At 51.9% G+C, this 27889-nt stretch overlaps 1 protein-coding gene across 9 annotated transcripts; it reads left to right on the forward strand.

Moving 5' to 3' along the window:
• The first annotated feature begins 129 nt into the window (after positions 1-129).
• On the forward strand, positions 130-27889 carry MGC76092 (uncharacterized protein). 9 transcript variants are annotated; one of them, XM_031890287.1, is made up of 10 exons: positions 130-345; positions 5162-5295; positions 6435-6552; positions 7510-7580; positions 9705-9780; positions 10919-10981; positions 11093-11162; positions 14395-14473; positions 15024-15106; positions 27015-27889. In XM_031890287.1, exons 1-9 carry the CDS (start codon positions 208-210, stop codon positions 15088-15090), a joined length of 816 nt encoding a protein of 271 aa, XP_031746147.1. In that variant the 5' UTR covers positions 130-207; the 3' UTR covers positions 15091-15106; positions 27015-27889. The 9 variants fall into 9 exon arrangements, with proteins under 9 accessions (XP_031746147.1, XP_031746151.1, XP_031746153.1 ...); XM_031890286.1 differs by lacking the exon at positions 9705-9780 and adding an exon at positions 8839-8914 and having other exon boundaries at positions 134-345; XM_031890291.1 differs by lacking the exons at positions 15024-15106; positions 27015-27889 and adding an exon at positions 14813-15002 and having other exon boundaries at positions 131-345.

Genomic DNA, 27889 nt, shown 5'->3' on the forward strand with positions numbered 1-27889 from the left:
TGGGGCTGGGGGGGTAGAACAAGCTGTGGGGCTGGGGGGGGGGCAGGTTGTACAGAAGCAGTCGGGGCTGCAGTCCCACCCTCAGACACCAGGGGGCGCACCTCCCTCCCCGCTTCCTGGATTTAAGGGAGTGGCAACCGGAAGTGCGGGGAGAGCGGGAGCGGAAGGGAGTCAGTCAGTCTCTGAGAGAGAGAGAGAGAGAGGGAAATGTCGGGCGGAGGGATGAGCAGTATCGAGGCGGTGAAACGTAAGATCCAGGTGCTGCAGCAGCAGGCGGATGAGGCGGAGGAGAAATCCGAGCGGCTCTGCCGGGATCTGGAGGGAGAGAAACGGGCCCGGGAGACGGTCAGTACCGGGAGGGGAAGGGGGGGCTGGTATGGGGGGTAATTCCGGGTAGGGTTGGCCGGGTACATGGGGGGGTATGGGGGGGGGTACTGGCCGGGGTACATGGGGAGAGTATGGGGGGGGTACTGGCCGGGGTACATGGGGACAGTATTGGGGGTACATGGGGAGAGTATGGGGGGGTACTGGCCGGGGTACATGGGGACAGTATGGGGGGTACATGGGGAGAGTATGGGGGGGGTACTGGCCGGGGTACATGGGGAGAGTATGGGGGGGTACTGGCCGGGGTACATGGGGACAGTATGGGGGGGTACTGGCCGGGGTACATGGGGACAGTATGGGGGGGTACATGGGGAGAGTATGGGGGGGGTACTGGCCGGGGTACATGGGGAGAGTATGGGGGGTACTGGCCGGGGTACATGGGGACAGTATGGGGGGGTACATGGGGTGAGTATGGGGGTACTGGCCGGGGTACATGGGGAGAGTATGGGGGGGTACATGGGGAGAGTATGGGGGGGTACTGGCCGGGGTACATGGGGAGAGTATGGGGGGGTACTGGCCGGGGTACATGGGGACAGTATGGGGGGGTACTGGCCGGGGTACATGGGGACAGTATGGGGGGTACATGGGGGAAGTATGGGGGGGTACTGGCCGGGGTACATGGGGAGAGTATGGGGGGTACTGGCCGGGGTACATGGGGACAGTATGGGGGGGGTACATGGGGTGAGTATGGGGGGGTACTGGCCGGGGTACATGGGGACAGTATGGGGGGGTACATGGGGAGAGTATGGGGGGGTACTGGCCGGGGTACATGGGGACAGTATGGGGGGGTACATGGGGAGAGTATGGGGGGGGTACTGGCCGGGGTACATGGGGAGAGTATGGGGGGGTACTGGCCGGGGTACATGGGGACAGTATGGGGGGGTACATGGGGTGAGTATGGGGTGGCCGGGGTACATGGGGAGGATGGGGTACTGGCCGGGTACATGGGGAGAGTATGGGGGTACTGGCCGGGGTACATGGGGAGAGTATGGGGGGTACTGGCCGGGGTACATGGGGAGAGTATGGGGGGTACTGGCCGGGGTACATGGGGAGAGTATGGGGGTACTGGCCGGGGTACATGGGGAGAGTATGGGGGGGTACTGGCCGGGGGTACATGGGAGAGTATGGGGGGGTACATGGGGAGAGTATGGGGGGGGTACTGGCCGGGGTACATGGGGACAGTATGGGGGGGTACATGGGGGGTACTGGCCGGGGTACATGGGGTGAGTAGGGGGGGTACTGGCCGGGGTACATGGGGAGAGTATGGGGGTACTGGCCGGGGTACATTGGGGGGAGTACATGGGGAGAGTATGGGGGTACTGGCCGGGGTACATGGAGAGTATGGGTACTGGCCGGGGTACATGGGGAGAGTATGGGGGGTACTGGCGGGGGTACATGGAGAGAGTATGGGGGGGTACGGGGTACATGGGGAGAGTATGGGGGGGTACTGGCCGGGGTACATGGAGAGAGTATGGGGGTACCGGCCGGGGTACATGGGGAGAGTATGGGGGGTACTGGCCGGGGTACATGGGAGAGAGTATGGGGGGGGTACTGGGTCCGCCGGGGTACATGGGGGACTAGTATGGGGGGTACATGGGGAGAGTATGGGGGGGTACTGGCCAGGGTACATGGGAGAGTATGGGGGGGGGGGAGGGGGGGTCACTGTTTAAATTCTGGGATGGGGGTCGGTTTAGAAGAGGTAATGGGGCTGCTGTCTTCTTAAGAAAATGGGGGAGGGGGGTAGGATTGAGGGCAGGTCTGACTCCCCTTTTTTTAATTGCCCCAGTCTAGTGATATAATGGCAAATATCGTCTCAGCCAACCAGTCACTGCCCCAAGGAGCTTACACTCTAGTGGTATAATGGGAGGCCCTGCCCCAAGGAGCTTACACTCTAGTGGTATAATGGGAGACCCTGTCCCGAGGAGCTTACACTCTAGTGATGGGAGACTGTTTCTAAGGAGCTTACACTCTAGTGGTATAATGGGAGACCCTGTCCCAAGGAGCTTACACTCTAGTGGTATAATGGGAGGCCCTGCCCCAAGGAGCTTACACTCTAGTGATATAATGGGAGGCCCTGTCCCAAGGAGCTTACACTCTAGTGGTATAATGGGAGGCCCTGCCCCAAGGAGCTTACACTCTAGTGGTATAATGGGAGGCCCTGTCCCAAGGAGCTTACACTCTAGTGATATAATGGGAGACCCTGCCCCAAGGAGCTTACACTCTAGTGATATAATGGGAGACCCTGCCCCAAGGAGCTTACACTCTAGTGATATAATGGGAGACCCTGCCCCAAGGAGCTTACACTCTAGTGGTATAATGGGAGACCCTGCCTCAAGGAGCTTACACTCTAGTGGTATAATGGGAGGCCCTGTCCCAAGGAGCTTACACTCTAGTGGTATAATGGGAGGCCCTGTCCCAAGGAGCTTACACTCTAGTGGTATAATGGGAGGCCCTGTCCCAAGGAGCTTACACTCTAGTGATATAATGGGAGGTCCTGCCCCAAGGAGCTTACACTCTAGTGGTATAATGGGAGACCCTGCCCCAAGGAGCTTACACTCTAGTGATATAATGGGAGACCCTGCCCCAAGGAGCTTACACTCTAGTGGTATAATGGGAGGCCCTGCCTCAAGGAGCTTACACTCTAGTGGTATAATGGGAGGCCCTGTCCCAAGGAGCTTACACTCTAGTGGTATAATGGGAGGCCCTGTCCCAAGGAGCTTACACTCTAGTGGTATAATGGGAGGCCCTGCCCCAAGGAGCTTACACTCTAGTGGTATAATGGGAGACCCTGCCCCAAGGAGCTTACACTCTAGTGGTATAATGGGAGACCCTGCCCCAAGGGGACAACAGAGGTGTGCCAGTGCCTGCAGTACCCAGAGAAGGTGTATGCCAGTGCCGTGGGGAGCTCGGGTGCATATACACAGGCCTGGCATTCAGACTGCGGGTACAGGAGGAGTCATAGCTGTTTGGGTTGTTGGAGGAGGCTGAAGTGGCGTATGGAGTGCAGCAGGGCCCGTGGGTAGGGGAGTGGGAGGAGTCTGGCAGCCCATTCGGGCACATAGCTGTTTGGGTTGTTGGAGGAGGCTGAAGTGGCGTATGGAGTGCAGCAGGGCCCGTGGGTAGGGGAGTGGGAGGAGCCTGGGTCCCTGCCTAACCGGCTCTGGGCTCGGTATCAGTGGCAGCGCTGCCAACATTTCTGGGCCTCTCCCCGCACCCTGGCGCTGCCGGAGCACAATGGGCCCAGTGATAGGCCAGCGGCCCCGCTGCTTTATATCCCGGCCCCTTCCCTTTTATAGCAGCGCCGGCGCTTTATCCCGCTCCCTTGTTTGCACTAATTGTCTATTAGGGATAATGGATGGGATTGTGCCTTCCCGACCTTGTATGGGCACGAGCCGCTCTGTTCCTTGGCACTGCCCGCTCTTCTGCCCCACGGCCTGCAGCCTTCCCTGCCCCACGGCCTTCCCTGCCCCGCAGCCTACCCTGCCCCGCGGCCCGCAGCCTACCCTGCCCCACTGTCACGCAGCTAGCACTCCAGCCCAGGGTACCCATAGGGGAAGGCATTTCCTTTGCACTCATAATGTGGCTTGATTTTCCCTTTAATCTGCCCACACACCCGCAGATTAGATTGTTTGATTAATGTAAGTGTGATTATTCAGTAGCGGCAAGGGTAACCGCAAAGGTCACATGTAGGGAAATTCAGTTGGCCGCCCAATCATGCATGAATCCCTAACATGCAGGGAACCAATCGGGAACACCGGTTGCGCTCACCTGGTATTTAGTCTGACTGGGTGTGAACTGTTACCCACAGCCTCTGTCTCCTTTTCCCCTGTACTGAGAGATACCGTAGCACTATCCCAGCATAGGGACTCCCCTGTACTAAGCACAATTCAGCAGGAACAGCCTCCTAAGTTTGCTCATAGCCTGTACAGAGAGATACCATAAAACTATGGCACATAGGGATTCCCCTGTACTAAGCACAATTCAGCAGGAACAGCCCCCTAAGTTTGTCTTGGTACCCCAATGTTTCTATATATCTGTAACCTTGTTATGGGCTAAGGGGGCCCAGCCTGAAGGCCAGTTAGGGGGGGATTTGGGGTGAGTGCTTATTTGTGCCCTGGGTACCCCTGGAACTATAGCGGGGTGACTGTTACCCCAATGTTTCTATATATCTGTAACCTTGTTATGGGCTAAGGGGGCCCAGCCTGAAGGCCAGTTAGGGGGGGATTTGGGGTGAGTGCTTATTTGTGCCCTGGGTACCCCTGGAACTATAGCGGGGTGACTGTTACCCCAATGTTTCTATATATCTGTAACCTTGTTATGGGCTAAGGGGCCCAGCCTGAAGGCCAGTTAGGGGGGGATTTGGGGTGAGTGCTTATTTGTGCCCTGGGTACCCCTGGAACTATAGCAGGATGACTGTTACCCCAATGTTTCTATATATCTGTAACCTTGTTATGGGCTAAGGGGGCCCAGCCTGAAGGCCAGTTAGGGGGGGATTTGGGGTGCTTATTTGTGCCCTGGGTACCCCTGGAACTATAGCGGGGTGACTGTTACCCCAATGTTTCTATATATCTGTAACCTTGTTATGGGCTAAGGGGGCCCAGCCTGAAGGCCAGTTGGGGATTTGGGGTACAGTGGAGGGAAGCATGGTCTCCCTCATATGGATATTATATAGTTGCAGTGATCCAAGATGGATGAAGGGTTCTGGGAGTTGTTTCTGGGTAAGTGGCAGAATGGCCAGTGAGTGTTCCTTATTGCCCCCTGCTTCTCTCCTGCCCAGGCTGAAGCCGAGGTTGCCTCTCTGAACCGCCGTATCCAGTTAGTAGAGGAAGAACTGGACCGGGCCCAAGAGCGCCTCTCTACTGCACTACAGAAACTGGAGGAGGCAGAGAAGACGGCTGATGAAAGCGAGAGGTGAGTGATATTGGGGCCCGTTGCAAGGCATGATGGGACTTCCCCTATGGTGCCAGGCACACACTTTGCTGCTGGCCAATCCCAGGAGAAGGCTTTTACCCCTTGTGTCAGTACTCGCCCTGTTTCATGTTGGTTCCTCCTTCCTGCTCGGACAGGAAATGCCTGCTCCCCTGCTGCTTCCTGTTCTCCAGGAAGCTGTCAGACCGGGAAGTTCTGTTTATACTGGGTTGTCCCCTTATCAGTAGTGCCAGAGCCTCGCTAAAGGGATCCGTGTCAGCACTGCTGCTCATTTATTGGGGGGGGGGGGGGGTCACCTTTAAGTTAACTGTCAGTGTGTTATAGAATGGCCAATTCTAAGCAACTTTTCAATTGGTCTTCATTATTTATTTTGTACAGTTTTTGAATTGTTTGCCTCCTTCAGACTCTTTACAGCTTTCAAATGGGGGTCACTGACCCCGGCAGCCAATTTATTGCTCTGTGAGGCTCCAGTTTTATTGTTATTGTTACTTTTTTTTTTTACTTATCTTTCTATTCAGCCCCTCCCCTATTCATTTTCCAGTCTCTCATTGCAGTTGTACCTTTGCAAGTCCCTGGTTGCTAAGGTAATTTGAACCCTAGCAATCAGATAACCGCTAAAACTTCAAACGGAGCTGCTGAACAAGAACTGAAATAATGAAAAAATTAGAAATAATCAAAAATGAAGACCAATTGCAAATTGTCTCAGAATATCACCCTCTACATCATACTAAAGGCTTCAAAGACTTCATAGCTCAGTGAACCAATGGGTGTCCACTCTGTATCCTGTCCCTAGGCCTCGCCCCCACACCTTCCAACCTTGGGGCATTATACGGAGAGCGGAGTAGTATCTGCCCCACCCAAATGTGAATTGCCAGGCAAACAGGCTTTGAGCCCTCGGGTCGGCACTAGCCTGGGGCGAGTATAGTACATACCACAAGCACTCATTAGGCTTTTATGACTGCTCTACACAGGGAGGCATACAGCAGCCTTTATATACATGAAATAAAGCAGATTTGCAGTGAGATACTGGGTGCCCTCCAGCCTGTCTGTGTGTGAATCTGCCATGTTTGTATGCATTGGGGGTTATAGTGACGGCTCCTCTTCTATTCTCTGTCTCACAGGGGGATGAAGGTGATTGAAAACAGAGCCCTGAAAGATGAGGAGAAAATGGAGCTGCAGGAAATCCAGCTGAAAGAAGCCAAACATATAGCAGAAGAAGCAGACAGGAAATATGAGGAGGTGAGGGGTCTCCTGCGAGAGACATACATTAGCCTGGTATAATATAGCTGCACTGTCGCTTTAAATCTATAGGGCGGCCCTGGTATAATATAGCTGCACTGTCGCTTTAAATCTATAGGGTAGCCCTGGTATAATATAGCTGCACTGTCGCTTTAAATCTATAGGGCAGCCCTGGTATAATATAGCTGCACTGTCGCTTTAAATCTATAGGGCAGCCCTGGTATAATATAGCTGCACTGTCGCTTTAAATCTATAGGGCAGCCCTGGTATAATATAGCTGCACTGTCGCTTTAAATCTATATGGCGGCCCTGGTATAATATAGCTGCACTGTCGCTTTAAATCTATAGGGCAGCCCTGGTATAATATAGCTGCACTGTCGCTTTAAATCTATAGGGCAGCCCTGGTATAATATAGCTGCACTGTCGCTTTAAATCTATAGGGCAGCCCTGGTATAATATAGCTGCACTGTCGCTTTAAATCTATATGGCGGCCCTGGTATAATATAGCTGCACTGTCGCTTTAAATCTATAGGGCGGCCCTGGTATAATATAGCTGCACTGTCGCTTTAAATCTATAGGGCGGCCCTGGTATAATGTAGCTGCACTGTCGCTTTAAATCTATAGGGCGGCCCTGGTATAATATAGCTGCACTGTCGCTTTAAATCTATAGGGCGGCCCTGGTATAATATAGCTGCACTGTCGCTTTAAATCTATAGGGCGGCCCTGGTATAATATAGCTGCACTGTCGCTTTAAATCTATAGGGTGGCCCTGGTATAATATAGCTGCACTGTCACTTTAAATCTATAGGCTAGCCCTGGTATAATATAGCTGCACTGTCGCTTTAAGAGAGATGCCCATACAGTAGCGCAGCTGCATCATGTGACTACTTACTTGCCCTTTCCTGCTTACCAATGTACCAACCTGTATTTCCCCCCCCCCCCCCCCCCCCCCCCCAGGTGGCCCGGAAGCTGGTCATTATCGAGGGGGACCTCGAACGCACGGAGGAGCGGGCAGAACTGGCCGAGTCGTGAGTATCCGCGCCCCCCCCCTTGTGCCCAAGTACCCCCTGTTTGTTTGTGTGTGCGCTACACAAGGCCTGAAAGTTTGGGGGAGGGGCTCTGAGCAGGGGGCGGGGTTTGAATTTGTATCTGAATGGCTGACTGACAGGTGTGCAGAGAAGCATATACCCACCCACATATATATATACAGTATAAGTATAGCAGGAAGGGACTCTGAGGGGGGGGCAGGCGTGGGTGGTAGTTTCCGTAGCAGGGCTGGGGCAATATTGTATGTATTGCATAGACACAGTACATTCCCCCCCCCAGTAGGAAATGTAGCTGTATAACAAGGTTCCTGGCTATAAGGGAATATTGGTGCTAATGGGAAAGTGGGGGTGCAATGAGGGTGTGACCCTGTGACCCCCCCCTACATACATACACCCCCCCCCCCCATGGGACAGACAATATCTGGAGGGCGGGGGGCAGACGAGGGTGGTAGCTTCCGTAACAGGGCTGGGGCAATATTGTATGTATTGCATAGGCACAGTACATACAACACCCCCCCCCCCCCCAGTAGGAAATGTAGCTGTATAACAAGGTTCCTGGGTGTGACCCCTACATACATACAACCCCCCCCCCCCCCCCCCCATGGGACAGACAATATATGGAGGGCGGGGGGCAGACGAGGGTGGTAGCTTCCGTAACAGGGCTGGGGCAATATTGTATGTATTGCATAGGCACAGTACATACAACCCCCCCCCCCAGTAGGAAATGTAGCTGTATAACAAGGTTCCTGGGTGTGACCCCTACATACATACAACCCCCCCCCCCCCCCATGGGACAGACAATATATGGAGGGCGGGGGGCAGACGAGGGTGGTAGCTTCCGTAACAGGGCTGGGGCAATATTGTATGTATTGCATAGGCACAGTACATACAACCCCCCCCCCCCCCCCCCCCCAGTAGGAAATGTAGCTGTATAACAAGGTTCCTGGCTATAAGGGAATATTGGTGCTAATGGGAAAGTAGGGGGTGCAATGAGGGTGTGACCCCCCCCTACATACATACAACCCCCCCCCCCCATGGGACAGACTATATACAGGCAGGGGGGCTATTTCAGGCCTTGTTTACATTACATCCTCACTTGCATGACATGAATTTTGATTTTTGTTTTTGCCCTTCCTTCCTCTCCCGTTCATCCCGGCTTTCTGTATTGTGCCGCTGGCCCCTCCGACCCCCCCAAACCCCCCCCTCTCCCACGTGACCCCCCCGCCGGCCACTAACCCAGCCGATGCCGAGACCTGGAGGAGCAGATCCGCATGTTGGACCACAGCCTGAAGTGCCTGAATGCCACAGAGGAAAAGGTACTAACCGTGCCCCCCCCCCCCCCGGATATCCTGCTGTCTCCTCCCGGCTGCTCCCTCTCTATCTCCATCCACTCGGAGTCCCAGATGGCTGCCCCCCGGCCTCTCGCACTCTCGCCCAATCCAAACAGCAGCTTCCTGCTCCGCCCATTTAGCCTCAGCCTCTCACTGCTGAGAAACCCTCTATATGGGGCTTCCTGAATGGCTCAATTAAAGGTGTACTTCACCTTTAACTCTTCGTATGTTATAGAGTGGCTAAGCAACGTTTCCATTGGTCTTCATTTGCCATTTTTAAATGGGGGTCACTGACCCCGGCAGCCAAACCCTATTGCTCTGTGAGGCTCCAGTTTTATTGTTATTGTTACTTTTTATTCCTTATCTTTCTATTTAGCCCCTCCCCTATTCATATATCAGCCTCTCATTCAAACAGCTCCCTGGTTGCTAAGGTAACTTGGACCCTAGCAACCAAATAGCTGCTAAAATGAATTAACTAAAAAACTACGAATAATATTAAATGAAGACCAATTGCAAATTGTCTCAGAATATCTGTCTCTGCATCATACGAGCAGTTAACTCAAAGGTGAGCAAGTGGGTTGTGCTGGGGCCAATCAGAACGTGCCCCAGTAGTATCGGGCCAAGCGGCGCAGGCTGAGGGGGCCTCTGGGAAGCCCCTCCATGTTCCTGTCCCTCGTTAGGACTGAGCCGGTCTCATCTCCTGCTGCTTTTTTCTCCTTTTTTTCTTTCTTTTCTCTCTCGCTCACCCCCTGCCTCGGCTCCCGTCCCTCCCCAGCAAATGTGCCGAGCTGGAGGAGGAGCTGAAAAATGTCACCAACAACCTGAAGTCCTTAGAGGCTCAGGCTGAGAAGGTAAGGACCCCACAGTGCATTATGGGCCTCCTGAGCGCGTGGGACTGGGGGCTGCATGTTGGGCTCGGACACGTTGGCCCACAGCATTCCCACCACTGCCCAGGTTCTACCACCATAATGGGGATTCTCTTAAAGTCCCGGTGTCTCCATTTTTAGCTCCCCCTTTCTACGTTTTATAATGGAACTGGTTGGAGATATATCCCCCTCAGTGGGGGGGTCAGTGCCCCCCGTGTATCTATACATCTGTAAGCAACGCTTATCGTTTAAAGGGGCAGTTCACCTTTAACTGTTAGCATGTTATAGAAAATCCAGTTCTAAGCAACTTTTCAATTGGTCTTCATTTATTTTTCATAATTACAGCTGTCAAACGGGGGGTCACTGACCCCGGTAGCCCACAACGACTGCTCCGTAAGGCTCCGGTTTCATTATTCTTATAATATCTCTCTATTCAGCCCCTCTCCTATTCATATACCGGTCTCTCGTTCTAACCACTCCCTGGTTGCTAAGGTCATTGTGATCCTAGCAACCAGATAGCAGCTGAAACTCCAAACTGCAGAGCTGCTGAACAAAAACTAAAATGATAAAAAAAAAAAAAAACTTAAATGAAGACCAATTGAAAATCGTCTCAGAATATATCTATCTATACATCATACTGAAAGTTAACTCCTAGGTGGGCAACCGCTTTAAGCACCCTGCCATTGTGCCCATGCTGCCCAGCCCTCCTGTTGTGTTATTAGCGCCCCCCCCAGTAAGAAGAATCCAGAAATGAGCGCTCAGCTAGGGTGATGTTAGGGGCGTGGCCATAACAACGTGACTGCAAAAGAAGGCTGGGCTTCTGATTATTACCCCTGCATTATTTGCCCCCTCCTATTTGCTACTGAGACACAACGGCTGCCACAGGCCTCCATTTATACAGCATTAAAGGGGAAGTTCACCTTAAATTAACCTTTAATATGATGTAGACATTGATATTCTGAGAATTTGCAATTGGTCTTCGTTTTTTTTAATTGATGATAATGAAAACCAATTGCAAAGTTTCTAGGGCATTCAGGTTTCCGCTCTCTGTCCCGGCGCCGGGGCTGCGGCTTCTGCTCGAACGTTTATCGGTAAATGCTGATAGGTTTCCCTTCCCTTGCAGTACTCCAAAAAGGAAGATAAATATGAGGAGGAAATCAAGATTCTGACTGACAAGCTCAAAGAGGTATTAGCTCCTTTTTTTTTTTTTCTGGCAAATATTTTGCCCCCCCTATCCTGATTGGCTACCTCTCTAACCAGTCAGCTGCTTACCATGTAGTTTCTCCTCTCTCCATAGGCTGAGACCAGAGCGGAGTTTGCCGAGCGGTCCGTGGCCAAGCTTGAGAAGACCATCGATGATTTGGAAGGTAATTTCCTCATCTGTTGCACAGCCATTGACTCCATTCTGCTTATACACCTTGCCTTAAAGGGACAGTAACACCAAAAAATGATGTGTTATAAAGTAATTAAAAAAACACCCCAGCTGTACCAGTGCAGGAATGGCTGCCCCCGGGGCTACACAGCGGGGTATTTATATAAACTATAGTAGGGTTTCTGTAGCAAACACCCCAGCTGTACCAGTGCAGGAATGGCTGCCCCCGGGGCTACACAGCGGGGTGTTTATATAAACTATAGTAGGGTTTCTGTAGCAAACACCCCAGCTGTACCAGTGCAGGAATGGCTGCCCCCGGGGCTACACAGCGGGGTATTTATATAAACTATAGTAGGGTTTCTGTAGCAAACACCCCAGCTGTACCGGTGCAGGAATGGCTGCCCCGGGGCTACACAGCGGGGTATTTATATAAACTATAGTAGGGTTTCTGTAGCAAACACCCCAGCTGTACCAGTGCAGGAATGGCTGCCCCCCGGGGCTACACAGCGGGGTATTTATATAAACTATAGTAGGGTTTCTGTAGCAAACACCCCAGCTGTACCAGTGCAGGAATGGCTGCCCCCGGGGCTACACAGCGGGGTATTTATATAAACTATAGTAGGGTTTCTGTAGCAAACACCCCAGCTGTACCGGTGCAGGAATGGCTGCCCCGGGGCTACACAGCGGGGTATTTATATAAACTATAGTAGGGTTTCTGTAGCAAACACCCCAGCTGTACCGGTGCAGGAATGGCTGCCCCCGGGGCTACACAGCGGGGTATTTATATAAACTATAGTAGGGTTTCTGTAGCAAACACCCCAGCTGTACCGGTGCAGGAACGGCTGCCCCCGGGGCTACACAGCAGGGTATTTATATAAACTATAGTAGGGTTTCTGTAGCAAACACCCCAGCTGTACCAGTGCAGGAATGGCTGCCCCCGGGGCTACACAGCAGGGTATTTATATAAACTATAGTAGGGTTTCTGTAGCAAACACCCCAGCTGTACCAGTGCAGGAACGGCTGCCCCCGGGGCTACACAGCGGGGTATTTATATAAACTATAGTAGGGTTTCTGTAGCAAACACCCCAGCTGTACTAGTGCAGGAATGGCTGCCCCCGGGGCTACACAGCGGGGTATTTATATAAACTATAGTAGGGTTTCTGTAGCAAACACCCCAGCTGTACCAGTGCAGGAACGGCTGCCCCCGGGGCTACACAGCGGGGTATTTATATAAACTATAGTAGGGTTTCTGTAGCAAACACCCCAGCTGTACCAGTGCAGGAATAGCTGCCCCCGGGGCTACACAGCGGGGTATTTATATAAACTATAGTAGGGTTTCTGTAGCAAACACCCCAGCTGTACCGGTGCAGGAATGGCTGCCCCCGGGGCTACACAGCGGGGTATTTATATAAACTATAGTAGGGTTTCTGTAGCAAACACCCCAGCTGTACCAGTGCAGGAATGGCTGCCCCCGGGGCTACACAGCGGGGTATTTATATAAACTATAGTAGGGTTTCTGTAGCAAACACCCCAGCTGTACCAGTGCAGGAACGGCTGCCCCCGGGGCTACACAGCGGGGTATTTATATAAACTATAGTAGGGTTTCTGTAGCAAACACCCCAGCTGTACCAGTGCAGGAATGGCTGCCCCCGGGGCTACACAGCGGGGTATTTATATAAACTATAGTAGGGTTTCTGTAGCAAACACCCCAGTGCAGGGCAACAGTACATTATATTGTATTTTGATGCATTCTCATTTTTTGTTACTGTTCCTTTAAAGCGGTAATGGGCTGCCTCAAAAGGAACTGCAACTCCCAGCATCCCAGCAGGAGCCCAGTATATGGGATGGTAGGATTGGCAGTGCCCCCAACCTTTATACCCCAGGGAGTATTTAGAAGAGACAGCGAATGTCCGTGATCCTTATGGCAGTGCCTGGGGGTTTGGCTTTGGTAGCTGCCGGGGGTTAGTCCCAAATAGCCGTAGGATTTCCTGCTTTTCCAGGTCGCTCATATCCTGTTGAACAGTTTGGGGGTCGTTTATCAGTGAGAGAGAAGAGAAGTCGCTGTGGGCAGTTAGTGGTTAATAATAATAATAATTCGACACGCTATAAAGCATGATAATTGCATTTACTCTTTTAATCTGCCCCCACCCCCCCGGGCTGCGCACTCTCCGACAAGGCAGCTTTGTGCCGCTCTTCCAGTAAAATCATTGTCTGCTTTTCCTTCACCCCTAAAAAGGCAAAAAATTATTATTAGGATAAATATGCGCCGCCGCCCGTGTAAGGCCGCCCGTGTAAGGCCGCCCGTGTAAGGCCGCTGCTATGAATAAAGGCCAAGGGGCTTCCTCTCATATCTGCTGCTTTCACCTCGGCAGCACCACTTACTGACGTTTGGAGAGTCACCTTTATTGCTTGCTTTTCATGCCTATTTCACGGAACGTAAAGGGGAAGTAAACCCAATATAAACACATATATAAGCACAATATAAACACATATAAGCACAATATAAACACATATAAGCACAGTCAAAGTTGTTGGCAAACGCTATTGCTGTTTAAAGATGGTCTTATCTCTTCCCTGCTGGTCCCGACTACACCACTGTGTGTGTGCTTTACTGCCGTCCCACAATGCCTTGCATGATGTTGGTTGCGCCTCCTTTACTGGTCTGTTAAAGTAACTTCTCAGTGTAGTAGAAATGAGTATAGATGTCGCCTAATGGTAACAATAACACTTAGATGCCATGTCTAGTCCCTTCCGATAGGCTTCTGGGGCACAGAGAAGGGGCGTGGCCATAGGCTGTGAGACCAGGGTACTTGTAGTCGGAACCAGCAGTGCAGGGAATAGCAGTTGGTAGCTAGACACCGCTTTACTACATGCAAGCGACATTTTATATTCAGTGGGACCTCCCCCTTTAGTTTCCATGGTTTCGACCATATAGATAGGTTTATTTCCCCTTTACGGGGAATTGTGCTCTTACTTGCGCCGCCAGATAAACAAGATCCTTCTTGTTGGGGAATTGGTACAACGATGAGGGGGGGGGGGTGAGAGCAATTTAACCCTCCGATAGCCTGAGGCAGTGGCGAGACAGCCACCCCCTCCCTTGTGCTGGGGCAGTTCCTAATGGTTTGGCCGTTGTTGGATCGGAATGGGGGGGGGGGTACTTTCTGCTGGGGGGGTATGTACCTAGCTGGTTTAACCCTCTCTCTCCCGCCCTTGTTCCTCTCCGTCAGACGAGCTGTACGCTCAGAAACTCAAGTACAAAGCTATCAGCGAGGAGCTGGACCACGCCCTCAATGATATGACGTCCATGTAAATACCCCTGTGTGCTGGGGGGGGGGGGGGGGGTGCTGTTTTGCCTTCTGACTAACACCCCGAGTGCTGCTTGTGTGACTCCCGGGGTAGTGGGGTGGGAGACTAGTCCCTAGTTGGGGGGGGAGTGGTTAACAACATGGCTGCGCCTCATTGCTTGGGGTTGTACCAACACTGCCCTGGGGGGGGGGGGGTATTAAGGTGGCTCCTGTGCTCCCTGCTGTCTGGGTTCCAGGGCACCCCCCTGACTAGTGTGCAACTCCTGCATGCCCCCCTACACCCCTCTCTCTGACTCCGCCTCTTCTCTCTGACTCCGCCTCTTCTCTCTGTCTCACACAGATGAACCCAGGGACTCTCCTGAGCTGCTCCTCCTTCTGCCGTCTCTTCTCTCTCTCCCTCTCTCTCTCGCGCTCTCTCACACTCTCTCTCCGTACGCCTCACCAACATGGCAGGGAGCGCTCACATTCTCATGCAGGAAACCCTCCCTATCTGTAAAAAAGAGAGAAAAAAAAAAAAAAAAGAAATGTGACTGTGTGTTTTGTATCATTAGCGCCAATGCCGACTTTGGGGGGGTTGATAGGAGAACCCCCTGCCGCTTACGTTGGAAAGAGCTGTAACCCGCCGGCACAAACGGTGTGTAAATCTCTCGGGTTTGTATGGTTAGCCGCTGGCCGGTGCCTGCTGCCCCTCCCCCGAGCCTGTTTAAAGGGGAAGTATTACCTCCTGCGGTGCTTATAGTACTGTGGGGCAGATTTCCGACAGATGGAATGGGGCAGGGATAATAGATTTAGGGGCGGTTCCCCCCTGGGGCTCGGGTGGGAGTGGCAGGCACCGGTTTGGCCGTGGGCGGCGGCTTGTAACTGGATTGGCCCCGTTCCCTCTCACGGGGCACATTCCTTGGCTCCCTCACACAGGGCACTTATGTCCCTGCATGCCATTGGCCGCTGTCAGTCCCCTCCCTATTGCCTTCACTGTCACAAGCAGTAAGCACCCAAATGTCACGCCTGGCCAATGTGCCCAATAATGCCCACTCTGTCTTCCGGCACGGGATTGGCCCCCCCGTTCCCGCCTGCCTGCAACCACCTACTGTCCCCATACTCACAATAGTCACTTCTAGTGATATAGGGGCGGTTAGCCCCCCTTCATATGATGTAGAGAGTGATATTTAGAGACGATTTACAATTGGTCTTTTTTTTTTTGCACTTTTTTGGAGTTTTAGCATCTATCTGGTTGCTAGGGTCCAAACTGCCTTAGCAACCAGGGAGTGGTGTGAATGAGTGTGGGTATATGAATAGGGGAGGGGCTGAATAGAAAGATAAGGAATAAAAAGTAACTAACAATAAAACTGGAGCCTCACAGAGCAATAGGGTTTGGCTGCCGGGGTCAAATATACTGTTGCTAGGGCTCAAATTACCTTAGCAACCAGGGAGCTGTTTGAATGAGAGGCGGGTATATGAATAGGGGAGGGGCTGAATAGAAAGATAAGGAATAAAAAGTAACAATAACAATAAAACTGGAGCCTCACAGAGCAATAGGGTTTGGCTGCCGGGGTCAGATATACTGTTGCTAGGGCTCAAATTACCTTAGCAACCAGGGAGCTGTTTGAATGAGAGGCGGGTATATGAATAGGGGAGGGGCTGAATAGAAAGATAAGGAATAAAAAGTAACAATAACAATAAAACTGGAGCCTCACAGAGCAATAGGGTTTGGCTGCCGGGGTCAGATATACTGTTGCTAGGGCTCAAATTACCTTAGCAACCAGGGAGCTGTTTGAATGAGAGGCGGGTATATGAATAGGGGAGGGGCTGAATAGAAAGATAAGGAATAAAAAGTAACAATAACAATAAAACTGGAGCCTCACAGAGCAATAGGGTTTGGCTGCCGGGGTCAGTGACCCCCATTTAAAAGCTGCAAAGAGGCAGAAGAAGAAGGCAAATAATTAAAAAAAAACTATAAATAAATAAAGACCAATTGCAAGTTGCTTAGAATTAGCCATTCTATAACATACTGAGTTACCTGGAAGGTGACCCCCCCCCCCTCCCCGAGTAAGGCTCAATAAAGGCCAAGAATATCCTATCACTTTGCAATTGGTCTATATTATTTTCGGTAGTTTTTCAATTACTTGACTTTCCAGCTTTCATTTAAGGGTCGCTGACCCCGGCAACCAAAAACAAAGTTTGCTCCTATGAGCTTGCAATTACATTTCTGTTACATTATCTTCCTTCTCTTTATAGTCCCTCCCTCTTGTTTTCATATCCCAGGGTCTTGTTCCAACTGCTGCTTGGTTGCTAAGGTAAACAGGAGCCTAGCAACCAGAGAGCTGCTAAAATCTCCGACTGGAGAGCTGCTGAAAAACTGAAAAACCAAAAAAAATGAAGACCAATTGCAAATTGTTGCCCCTTCCTCCCTTGTCAGGGTCCCCGGGGGTCTGTATTGTGCATCTGTCTATTAAAGGGGAGGTTTCCCTTTGAATTAACTGTTAGTAGGTTATAGAATGGCTAATTCTCAGCAACTTTTCAATTGGTCTTCATTATTTTTGTATTTTTTTTTTTTTAATTATTTGCCTCTCGGACTCTTTCCAGCTTTCAAATGGGGGTCACTGACCCCATATAAAACGACTTTATATTACTCCTTGTTCTATTCAGCCCCTTCCTATTCATATTCCAGTCTCTCATTCAAATCAATACGCGGTTGCTAGGGTCGTTTGGATCCTAGCAACCAGGTTGCCAAAATTGCAAACTGGAAAAAGGTAAATGACTCAAACCATAAATAAGAAAGAATGAAAAACAATAGCGAGTTGTCTCGGAATATCACTCTACATCATCCTAAAAATGATTTTAAAGGGGAACTATCCCTTTAGCATGCTGAAAGTAGGCAGCGCCACCTACTGCCTGTTCTGCCAACTGCAACTTGGCCCCATTACATGGTCTCTATACATAAGCCCCTCCCACCTCACGCATCTGCTTCATGAATCATTTGGAAATGCAGTGAAACTACAACTCCCAGAATCCCCTGGCAGCCATTGTCTTATTATTGGCAGACAGAACACGTTACTGAGAGGCTATGGGAAGAACTTCAGCAGTAGTCGCTTCGGCCTTGAAAACTGTTCCTTTTTCCCCTTTTAGTCCTACAGCTTGCAAAGGATTGTGGGAACTGTAGTCTTGGCTGTTACGCCGTTTGAATGGTGTATGTAGTCGGGACAAGCAGCGGAGTGTCTTACAAATGAGGTTAAAGCTTTAAAGGGGTTGTTTAACCTTTAATGTGAGGTGAGTTTGCAGTTGGTCTTCATTTTTTTTTTTTGTTTCACTTTTTTTCATCAGCTCTTCAGTTTGAAATTTCAGCAGCTATCTGGTTGCTAGGGTCTAAGTTACCTTAGCAACCAGGGAGTGGTGTGAGTGAGAGGCGGGTATATGAATAGGGGAGGGGCTGAATAGAAAGATAAGGAATAAAAAGTAACAATAACAATAAAACTGGAGCCTCACAGAGCAATAGGGTTTGGCTGCCGGGGTCAGTTCTCCTGTTGCTAGGGCTCAAATTACCTTAGCAACCAGCGAGCTGTTTGAATGAGAGACTGATATATGAATAGGGGAGGGGCTGAATAGAAAGATAAGTAATAAAAAGTAACAGTAACAATAAAACTGGAGCCTCACAGAGCAATAGGGTTTGGCTGCCGGGGTCAGATATACTGTTGCTAGGGCTCAAATTACCTTAGCAACCAGCGAGCTGTTTGAACGAGAGGCTGATATATGAATAGGGGAGGGGCTGAATAGAAAGATAAGGAATAAAAAGTAACAGTAACAATAAAACTGGAGCCTCACAGAGCAATAGGGTTTGGCTGCCGGGGTCAGTGACCCCCATTTGAAAGAAGAGGCAGGCGAATAACTGTAAAAACTTTAAAAATAAATCATGAAGACCAATTGAATAGTTGCTTAGAAGTAAGCAAACTAAACATTTACTTAAATTTGAACCGCCTCTTTAACCATTTATTTGGGGGTAATGTATATGGGGGCGTGGCTTAGCGCTGGTTATGGGGGGAGTTGCCTTGGATGAGGGGTAGTTAAGTTGTTGGTAGGGCCCAGGTGGGCTGCTTCTCTCTATAGTGTATGAGGTGTGACGAGGGTGGGAGTAGCCACAGTGCTCAGCCTCTTGAGCTGATTGGCCAAGGCCCCATGTGCAGTGGGGGGGCGTATGGCTCTGTAAGTGAGCCCTAAAGTGCTGGGGCTGTGGCAGTAGGCTCCGCCTCCACGGTGTCATGGAGCCGCTTAGCAATCAGTGTAGCACCTATGGACTTTTGGGGTGGGGGGGTTGTTTCTTTGCCCCTTCTGGGCTAATACATGGGGCCCTTCATTGCCCCTATATATATATATATATATATATATATATATATATATATATATATATATATATATATATATATATATATATATATATATATATATATAAATATGGGGGGGTCAGTGTGTATTTGCTAATGTGGGTCCTTACGCCTTTATCTCTGCATAAAGCCTGTGGTCTCTCCGGGCAGCAGTGCTGCACATAAAGGGCTGCCCCCTCCCTGGTGTTTATATCCGGAATCACTGCCCGATGGTTTCCCCTGGAAAATGAGTAGCCCCCCCATTATTTTATCCTTCATTGGGTGTTAGGGTGCCATGTGGGGGGCACTCCCAGTAAGCCCTACTGTCAGGCTTGTTTTAGGGTCACATGGTGCGTTTGGGGTGCCTGACCTTACCGTTGCACTTCCAGGGGAGCCTTGGGCACCCCAAGTATGTCCAACCCAATTCCCTAATTACAGGGAGCCTTGGGCACCCCAAGTATGTCTAACCCAATTCCCTAATTACAGGGAGCCTTGGGCACCCCAAGTATTTCCAACCCAATTCCCTAATTACAGGGAGCCTTGGGCACCCCAAGTATTTCCAACCCAATTCCCTAATTACAGGGAGCCTTGGGCACCCCAAGTATGTCCAACCCAATTCCCTAATTACAGGGAGCCTCGGGCACCCCTAGTATGTCTAACCCAATTCCCTAATTACAGGGAGCCTTGGGCACCCCTAGTATGTCCAACCCAATTCCCTAATTACAGGGAGCCTTGGGAACCCCAAGTATTTCCAACCCAATTCCCTAATTACAGGGAGCCTTGGGCACCCCAAGTATTTCCAACCCAATTCCCTAATTACAGGGAGCCTTGGGCACCCCAAGTATTTCCAACCCAATTCCCTAATTACAGGGAGCCTTGGGCACCCCAAGTATTTCCAACCCAATTCCCTAATTACAGGGAGCCTTGGGCACCCCAAGTATTTCCAACCCAATTCCCTAATTACAGGGAGCCTTGGGCACCCCTAGTATGTCCAACCCAATTCCCTAATTACAGGGAGCCTTGGGAACCCCAAGTATTTCCAACCCAATTCCCTAATTACAGGGAGCCTTGGGCACCCCAAGTATTTCCAACCCAATTCCCTAATTACAGGGAGCCTTGGGCACCCCAAGTATTTCCAACCCAATTCCCTAATTACAGGGAGCCTTGGGCACCCCAAGTATGTCCAACCCAATTCCCTAATTACAGGGAGCCTCGGGCACCCCTAGTATGTCTAACCCAATTCCCTAATTACAGGGAGCCTTGGGCACCCCAAGTATGTCCAACCCAATTCCCTAATTACAGGGAGCCTCGGGCACCCCTAGTATGTCCAACCCAATTCCCTAATTACAGGGAGCCTTGGGAACCCCAAGTATTTCCAACCCAATTCCCTAATTACAGGGAGCCTTGGGCACCCCAAGTATTTCCAACCCAATTCCCTAATTACAGGGAGCCTTGGGCACCCCAAGTATTTCCAACCCAATTCCCTAATTACAGGGAGCCTTGGGCACCCCAAGTATGTCCAACCCAATTCCCTAATTACAGGGAGCCTCGGGCACCCCTAGTATGTCTAACCCAATTCCCTAATTACAGGGAGCCTTGGGCACCCCTAGTATGTCCAACCCAATTCCCTAATTACAGGGAGCCTTGGGAACCCCAAGTATTTCCAACCCAATTCCCTAATTACAGGGAGCCTTGGGCACCCCAAGTATTTCCAACCCAATTCCCTAATTACAGGGAGCCTTGGGCACCCCAAGTATTTCCAACCCAATTCCCTAATTACAGGGAGCCTTGGGCACCCCAAGTATTTCCAACCCAATTCCCTAATTACAGGGAGCCTTGGGCACCCCAAGTATTTCCAACCCAATTCCCTAATTACAGGGAGCCTTGGGCACCCCTAGTATGTCCAACCCAATTCCCTAATTACAGGGAGCCTTGGGAACCCCAAGTATTTCCAACCCAATTCCCTAATTACAGGGAGCCTTGGGCACCCCAAGTATTTCCAACCCAATTCCCTAATTACAGGGAGCCTTGGGCACCCCAAGTATTTCCAACCCAATTCCCTAATTACAGGGAGCCTTGGGCACCCCAAGTATGTCCAACCCAATTCCCTAATTACAGGGAGCCTCGGGCACCCCTAGTATGTCTAACCCAATTCCCTAATTACAGGGAGCCTTGGGCACCCCAAGTATGTCCAACCCAATTCCCTAATTACAGGGAGCCTCGGGCACCCCTAGTATGTCCAACCCAATTCCCTAATTACAGGGAGCCTTGGGAACCCCAAGTATTTCCAACCCAATTCCCTAATTACAGGGAGCCTTGGGCACCCCAAGTATTTCCAACCCAATTCCCTAATTACAGGGAGCCTTGGGCACCCCAAGTATTTCCAACCCAATTCCCTAATTACAGGGAGCCTTGGGCACCCCAAGTATGTCCAACCCAATTCCCTAATTACAGGGAGCCTTGGGCACCCCAAGTATTTCCAACCCAATTCCCTAATTACAGGGAGCCTTGGGCACCCCAAGTATGTCCAACCCAATTCCCTAATTACAGGGAGCCTTGGGCACCCCAAGTATTTCCAACCCAATTCCCTAATTACAGGGAGCCTTGGGCACCCCAAGTATTTCCAACCCAATTCCCTAATTACAGGGAGCCTTGGGCACCCCAAGTATTTCCAACCCAATTCCCTAATTACAGGGAGCCTTGGGCACCCCAAGTATTTCCAACCCAATTCCCCTAATTACAGGGAGCCTTGGGCACCCCAAGTATTTCCAACCCAATTCCCTAATTACAGGGAGCCTTGGGCACCCCAAGTATTCTAACCCAATTCCCTAATTACAGGGAGCCTTGGGCACCCCAAGTATTCCAACCCAATTCCCTAATTACAGGGAGCCTTGGGCACCCCAAGTATTTCCAACCCAATTCCCTAATTACAGGGAGCCTTGGGCACCCCAAGTATGTCCAACCCAATTCCCTAATTACAGGGAGCCTTGGGCACCCCAAGTATTTCCAACCCAATTCCCTAATTACAGGGAGCCTTGGGCACCCCAAGTATTTCCAACCCAATTCCCTAATTACAGGGAGCCTTGGGCACCCCTAGTATTTCCAACCCAATTCCCTAATTACAGGGAGCCTTGGGCACCCCTAGTATTTCCAACCCAATTCCCTAATTACAGGGAGCCTTGGGCACCCCTAGTATTTCCAACCCAATTCCCTAATTACAGGGAGCCTTGGGCACCCCTAGTATGTCCAACCCAATTCCCTAATTACAGGGAGCCTTGGGCACCCCAAGTATTTCCAACCCAATTCCCTAATTACAGGGAGCCTTGGGCACCCCAAGTATTTCCAACCCAATTCCCTAATTACAGGGAGCCTTGGGCACCCCTAGTATTTCCAACCCAATTCCCTAATTACAGGGAGCCTTGGGCACCCCTAGTATGTCCAACCCAATTCCCTAATTACAGGGAGCCTTGGGCACCCCAAGTATTTCCAACCCAATTCCCTAATTACAGGGAGCCTTGGGCACCCCAAGTATTTCCAACCCAATTCCCTAATTACAGGGAGCCTTGGGCACCCCAAGTATTTCCAACCCAATTCCCTAATTACAGGGAGCCTTGGGCACCCCAAGTATTTCCAACCCAATTCCCTAATTACAGGGAGCCTTGGGCACCCCAAGTATTTCCAACCCAATTCCCTAATTACAGGGAGCCTTGGGCACCCCTAGTATGTCCAACCCAATTCCCTAATTACAGGGAGCCTTGGGAACCCCAAGTATGTCCAACCCAATTCCCTAATTACAGGGAGCCTTGGGCACCCCAAGTATGTCCAACCCAATTCCCTAATTACAGGGAGCCTAGGGCACCCCAAGTATTTCCAACCCAATTCCCTAATTACAGGGAGCCTTGGGCACCCCAAGTATTTCCAACCCAATTCCCTAATTACAGGGAGCCTTGGGAACCCCAAGTATTTCCAACCCAATTCCCTAATTACAGGGAGCCTTGGGCACCCCTAGTATTTCCAACCCAATTCCCTAATTACAGGGAGCCTTGGGCACCCCTAGTATTTCCAACCCAATTCCCTAATTACAGGGAGCCTTGGGCACCCCTAGTATGTCCAACCCAATTCCCTAATTACAGGGAGCCTTGGGAACCCCTAGTATTTCCAACCCAATTCCCTAATTACAGGGAGCCTTGGGCACCCCTAGTATTTCCAACCCAATTCCCTAATTACAGGGAGCCTTGGGAACCCCAAGTATGTCCAACCCAATTCCCTAATTACAGGGAGCCTTGGGAACCCCAAGTATGTCCAACCCAATTCCCTAATTACAGGGAGCCTTGGGCACCCCAAGTATTTCCAACCCAATTCCCTAATTACAGGGAGCCTTGGGCACCCCTAGTATTTCCAACCCAATTCCCTAATTACAGGGAGCCTTGGGCACCCCTAGTATGTCCAACCCAATTCCCTAATTACAGGGAGCCTTGGGCACCCCAAGTATGTCCAACCCAATTCCCTAATTACAGGGAGCCTTGGGCACCCCAAGTATGTCCAACCCAATTCCCTAATTACAGGGAGCCTTGGGCACCCCAAGTATTTCCTGTATATATTAGGGTGGGGGTTCCCTATGGCGTGTATGTATCGCTGTGCCCCCTGCTGGTTTATATGCAGGCTGTAGCTAATGCAGTCGGGATTCCCTCCAGTAGTCGCTCTCTCAGCCAGCCCCCCTGTATATATTAGGGTGGGGGCTCCCTATGGCCTGTATGTATTGCTGTGCCCCCTGCTGGTTTATATGCAGGCTGTAGCTAATGCAGTCGGGATTCCCTCCAGTAGTCGCTCTCTCAGCCAGCCCCCCTGTATATATTAGGGTGGGGGCTCCCTATGGCCTGTATGTATCGCTGTGCCCCCTGCTGGTTTATATGCAGGCTGTAGCTAATGCAGTCGGGATTCCCTCCAGTAGTCGCTCTCTCAGCCAGCCCCCCTGTATATATTAGGGTGGGGGTTCCCTATGGCGTGTATGTATGGCTGTGCCCCCTGCTGGTTTATATGCAGGCTGTAGCTAATGCAGTCGGGATTCCCTCCAGTAGTCGCTCTCTCAGCCAGCCCCCCTGTATATATTAGGGTGGGGGCTCCCTATGGCCTGTATGTATCGCTGTGCCCCCTGCTGGTTTATATGCAGGCTGTAGCTAATGCAGTCGGGATTCTCTCCAGTAGTCGCTCTATCACAGTAGGCCTGTATATAAGAATCGTGGGACACGCATGGCATTGTGGGTATTGCCCTCCGGGGGCAGGAAACGCCAGGGCGGCCATCTTTCATTCTCCCTCTTGCTCGTTACTTCTCATTAACGCACAGTCTTTTCTCTCTCTCTCACTAACATCTGGTCTCTTTCTCTCTCTCTACCCCCCCCTCTCTCCTCCCCCCCCCCCCCCCCCTCCCCTCTCGCCCGGCCCGACCCGTTTCCCTCCCACAGAGCGACTGTACTGCCAAATGGAGAAGAACCGGCTTCTCTCCTGTGAGCTGAAGGTCACCCTTCATGACCTGTGTGATTGAGCCCCGGCTCTCCGTTCCCATCCGGGGGCCCCCCCGCGAGTCTGGGCGGCGGTGGGCGGAGCGTACGGGGCAAGGGGGCGGCGGCTATGGAACTGTACCTTGTGGCATGACTTCCCTCTTGTTGTATCTCTAAGGAATGGAACTGATTTGTCTCCTCTGTGCCGGGGCCCCTCCCCACGTATTAATAAGGTGCATGCCTATTGGCCCCCGGGGGCAGGAACAGCTTCTCTATTCGTTACCTCCGTGGGGAACGGTCACTGTAGCTCCTCAGTTTGTGGGAGTTCCAAAATGGCCGCCACCGTTATATCCCTTTTCATCAGAAAGGCATTAGCGCTGACCTTGGCCTCGTACCCCTTTGGGGTTCTGTAGGTTGGGGGGCCACTGTAGAGCCTTCTGGGGTTACTATGTAAAGTAGTAACTTTTTATTGCACTTTAAGAAGAAAGAGCGCCACCTGCTGACGTACCCACAGTAAGGGCAGTAATGTAGCTATGGGGGCAGGTAGCCCCCTCTATTCCTTATGGTGAAGCCTGTGGCCCTATTATATAACGGGGTGTTGCACATAGGCCACGTCATATACATTTTATATAAGAAGTTCCCTCCCACCTGTGTAATCATTGGGCGGGGCAAGGTCTTTACTTCCTGCCTGGCTAAAACACAGCAGTCCAGTCTTGCTTTACGGCAGGGATTCTGAATCGGTTCAGACCTGTAGTCTCCCTTTATACGTATCAAACCCTGTAGCTACTCGGTCACTGGCCGGGGGTCAGCGGGTTTAGACTGCCCGACGCTCTCGTGGAATCTCGTATGATAGTGGCAGAACGTTCTCTCATACAATAGTAGTATGAGTGCTACCGGCCCTTTAAGACACGGGTGCAGGCAGCAGCATTGCGTCCGTCCCAGCATGGGGGGGGGGGTAACTAGGAACAAGGCAGCCCCTTCATACTGTGTTGTATTAGTGCCTGTGCCAAGCTTGTACCCTGCGCCGCCCTCGCGTGTTGGCATCTTTACTTGCCCTTTACTTGGAAATGACCTAATAAAATCCCGTGTTGAAATGCATTGTGGGCCATGTCCTTGTTCTGTGCCGGATCATGGGGGGGGGTATACTGGGTGCAGGTGTGTTGGGGGGGTAATACTGGGTGCAGGTGTGTTGGGGGGGGTAATACTGGGTGCTGGTGTGTTGGGGGGGTATACTGGGTGCTGGTGTGTTGGGGGGTATACTGGGTGCTGGTGTGTTGGGGGGTATACTGGGTGCAGGTGTGTTGGGGGGGTATACTGGGTGCAGGTGTGTTGGGGGGGGGGTATACCGGGTGCAGGTGTGTTGGGGGGGGGGTTATACCGGGTGCGGGTGTGTTGGGGGGGTATACTGGGTGCGGGTGTGTTGGGGGGGGTATACTGGGTGCAGGTGTGTTGGGGGGGTATACCGGGTGCAGGTGTGTTGGGGGGGGTATACTGGGTGCAGGTGTGTTGGGGGGGGGGGTATACTGGGTGCAGGTGTGTTGGGGGGGGGGTATACCGGGTGCAGGTGTGTTGGGGGGGGGGTATACCGGGTGCGGGTGTGTTGGGGGGGTATACTGGGTGCGGGTGTGTTGGGGGGGGGTATACTGGGTGCGGGTGTGTTGGGGGGGGTATACTGGGTGCGGGTGTGTTGGGGGGGGTATACTGGGTGCGGGTGTGTTGGGGGGGGGTATACTGGGTGCGGGTGTGTTGGGGGGGGGTATACTGGGTGCGGGTGTGTTGGGGGGGTATACTGGGTGCGGGTGTGTTGGGGGGGGGGTATACTGGGTGCGGGTGTGTTGGGGGGGGGTATACTGGGTGCAGGTGTGTTGGGGGGGGTATACCCGGGTGCAGGTGTGTTGGGGGGGTATACCGGGTGCAGGTGTGTTGGGGGGGGGGGGTATACCGGGTGCAGGTGTGTTGGGGGGGGGGGTATACCGGGTGCAGGTGTGTTGGGGGGGGGGGGTATACCGGGTGCAGGTGTGTTGGGGGGGTATACTGGGTGCAGGTGTGTTGGGGGGGGGTATACTGGGTGCAGGTGTGTTGGGGGGGTATACTGGGTGCAGGATCCCCAACTCAAGGCAAAGTAATACGGGGGGGCTGAGCCCACTATACCCCAGATCTACCCGCCCCCTTCTAAATCATGGCTCCGCCCACGCTGAGACCCCTGGGGCTGCCATTTCTGTGCGTAGCCCCCATACACAGTGACCCCCCTCTATATCAGTGTTGGTACTGGGAACTGGCTCAACCAGTCCTAGCGGCCTCGCTCAATAGCCCCGGGGGGGGGGGCACAGTCATGTGATGTCACCATTTCCCCCTGTGTTTATTGGTTATGTTCCTAACTGGGGACGGGGAGCTGAGGGAGGGCACTTTGCTTGGCATTTGCCCCCCAGGGATCACATGATTACAGCAAGGGAGTCTGGGTAGCTTGTTAGGCTTTATATGGCCAAGGGAATTCGCCCCTTCAGCTTTTTTTCTATTGGACAAGTCACAAGCCCATATTTTGGTGATTGGTTGAGGACCTGCCTGTAGGAACAAGGCCTTATAATGCATCACAGAAGCCCAGCCCCGCCCCCAGACTGCCAGCCAATAGAAGGCAACCTGCTCATTGCCCCGCCCCCATCCGTGACCTCTCTCTCTTGCCTCCAATCAGATAAGCTGCGACTCACCAAGGACGAGAACGCTAAGATGCAGACGATGTTGGACGACACCCTGCAGCAACTCAACAGCTTGTAGATATAGGGCCGGGGAGCCCCGCCTCCTCCTGCCGCCACATTCCTCCCGCCTCTCCTCCCCCCGCCCACTTCCTCCGACTGGGATCAGTCGCCGACTGCCTTGGCCCCTCCCACGGGCGTTTTTTCTTATTGTGTGAACTCTTTGCAAATGACCAATTGTGTGAGATTTTCTATGCCCCGCCCCCCCAAACTGAAGTCACCCGAGGGAGTGTCCGCTTTTTATGGACCAAATTGTGCTGCTGTATTGGCATCTCCATGGGTGCTCACCGGTGCCATATGTGAGGATAGGGTCTCTATTCCCGTTAACGTAGGTTTTACCCATAATGCCTAGCCGGCCCCGTTCCTTCCCCCGACACAAGAGACTGCCGTAAGGCTGGTTTGGCTCCTCCTCCTCCTTCTACCTGTACCTTTCCCGCTCAGTACTGGTCCTCTACCTGTTGCCCCCGCCGTACATGGGTTGGCATAAGCAGCTGACTCCGCCCCTCCAGACCGAGTCAGCAGCTTATTGGCCCACGTATGGCGCCTTCCATATGCCCCATCTGGCGTATATCTGTGGGGCAGGTTAGAGAATGACATTGGGTGGGGACCACATAGATACAGACCAATGACTAAGGGTGGGAATGTATTTGCCCCTCACCCTACTGGGTGAACGTATCACTGCCGCCATCTTGTCTCCTTTATACACGTGTCCGTTCTGCTTACTGTATTGGCGTGGGGGGGAGAGGGGGGCTTACTGGGATCTGCTTTGGTGCAATTAGAACAAATAAAAATTCATGTGCCACTTTTCAAACGA

Source organism: Xenopus tropicalis, chromosome 8 (assembly GCF_000004195.4).
Source record: "Xenopus tropicalis strain Nigerian chromosome 8, UCB_Xtro_10.0, whole genome shotgun sequence".
NCBI lineage: Eukaryota > Metazoa > Chordata > Amphibia > Anura > Pipidae > Xenopus > Xenopus tropicalis.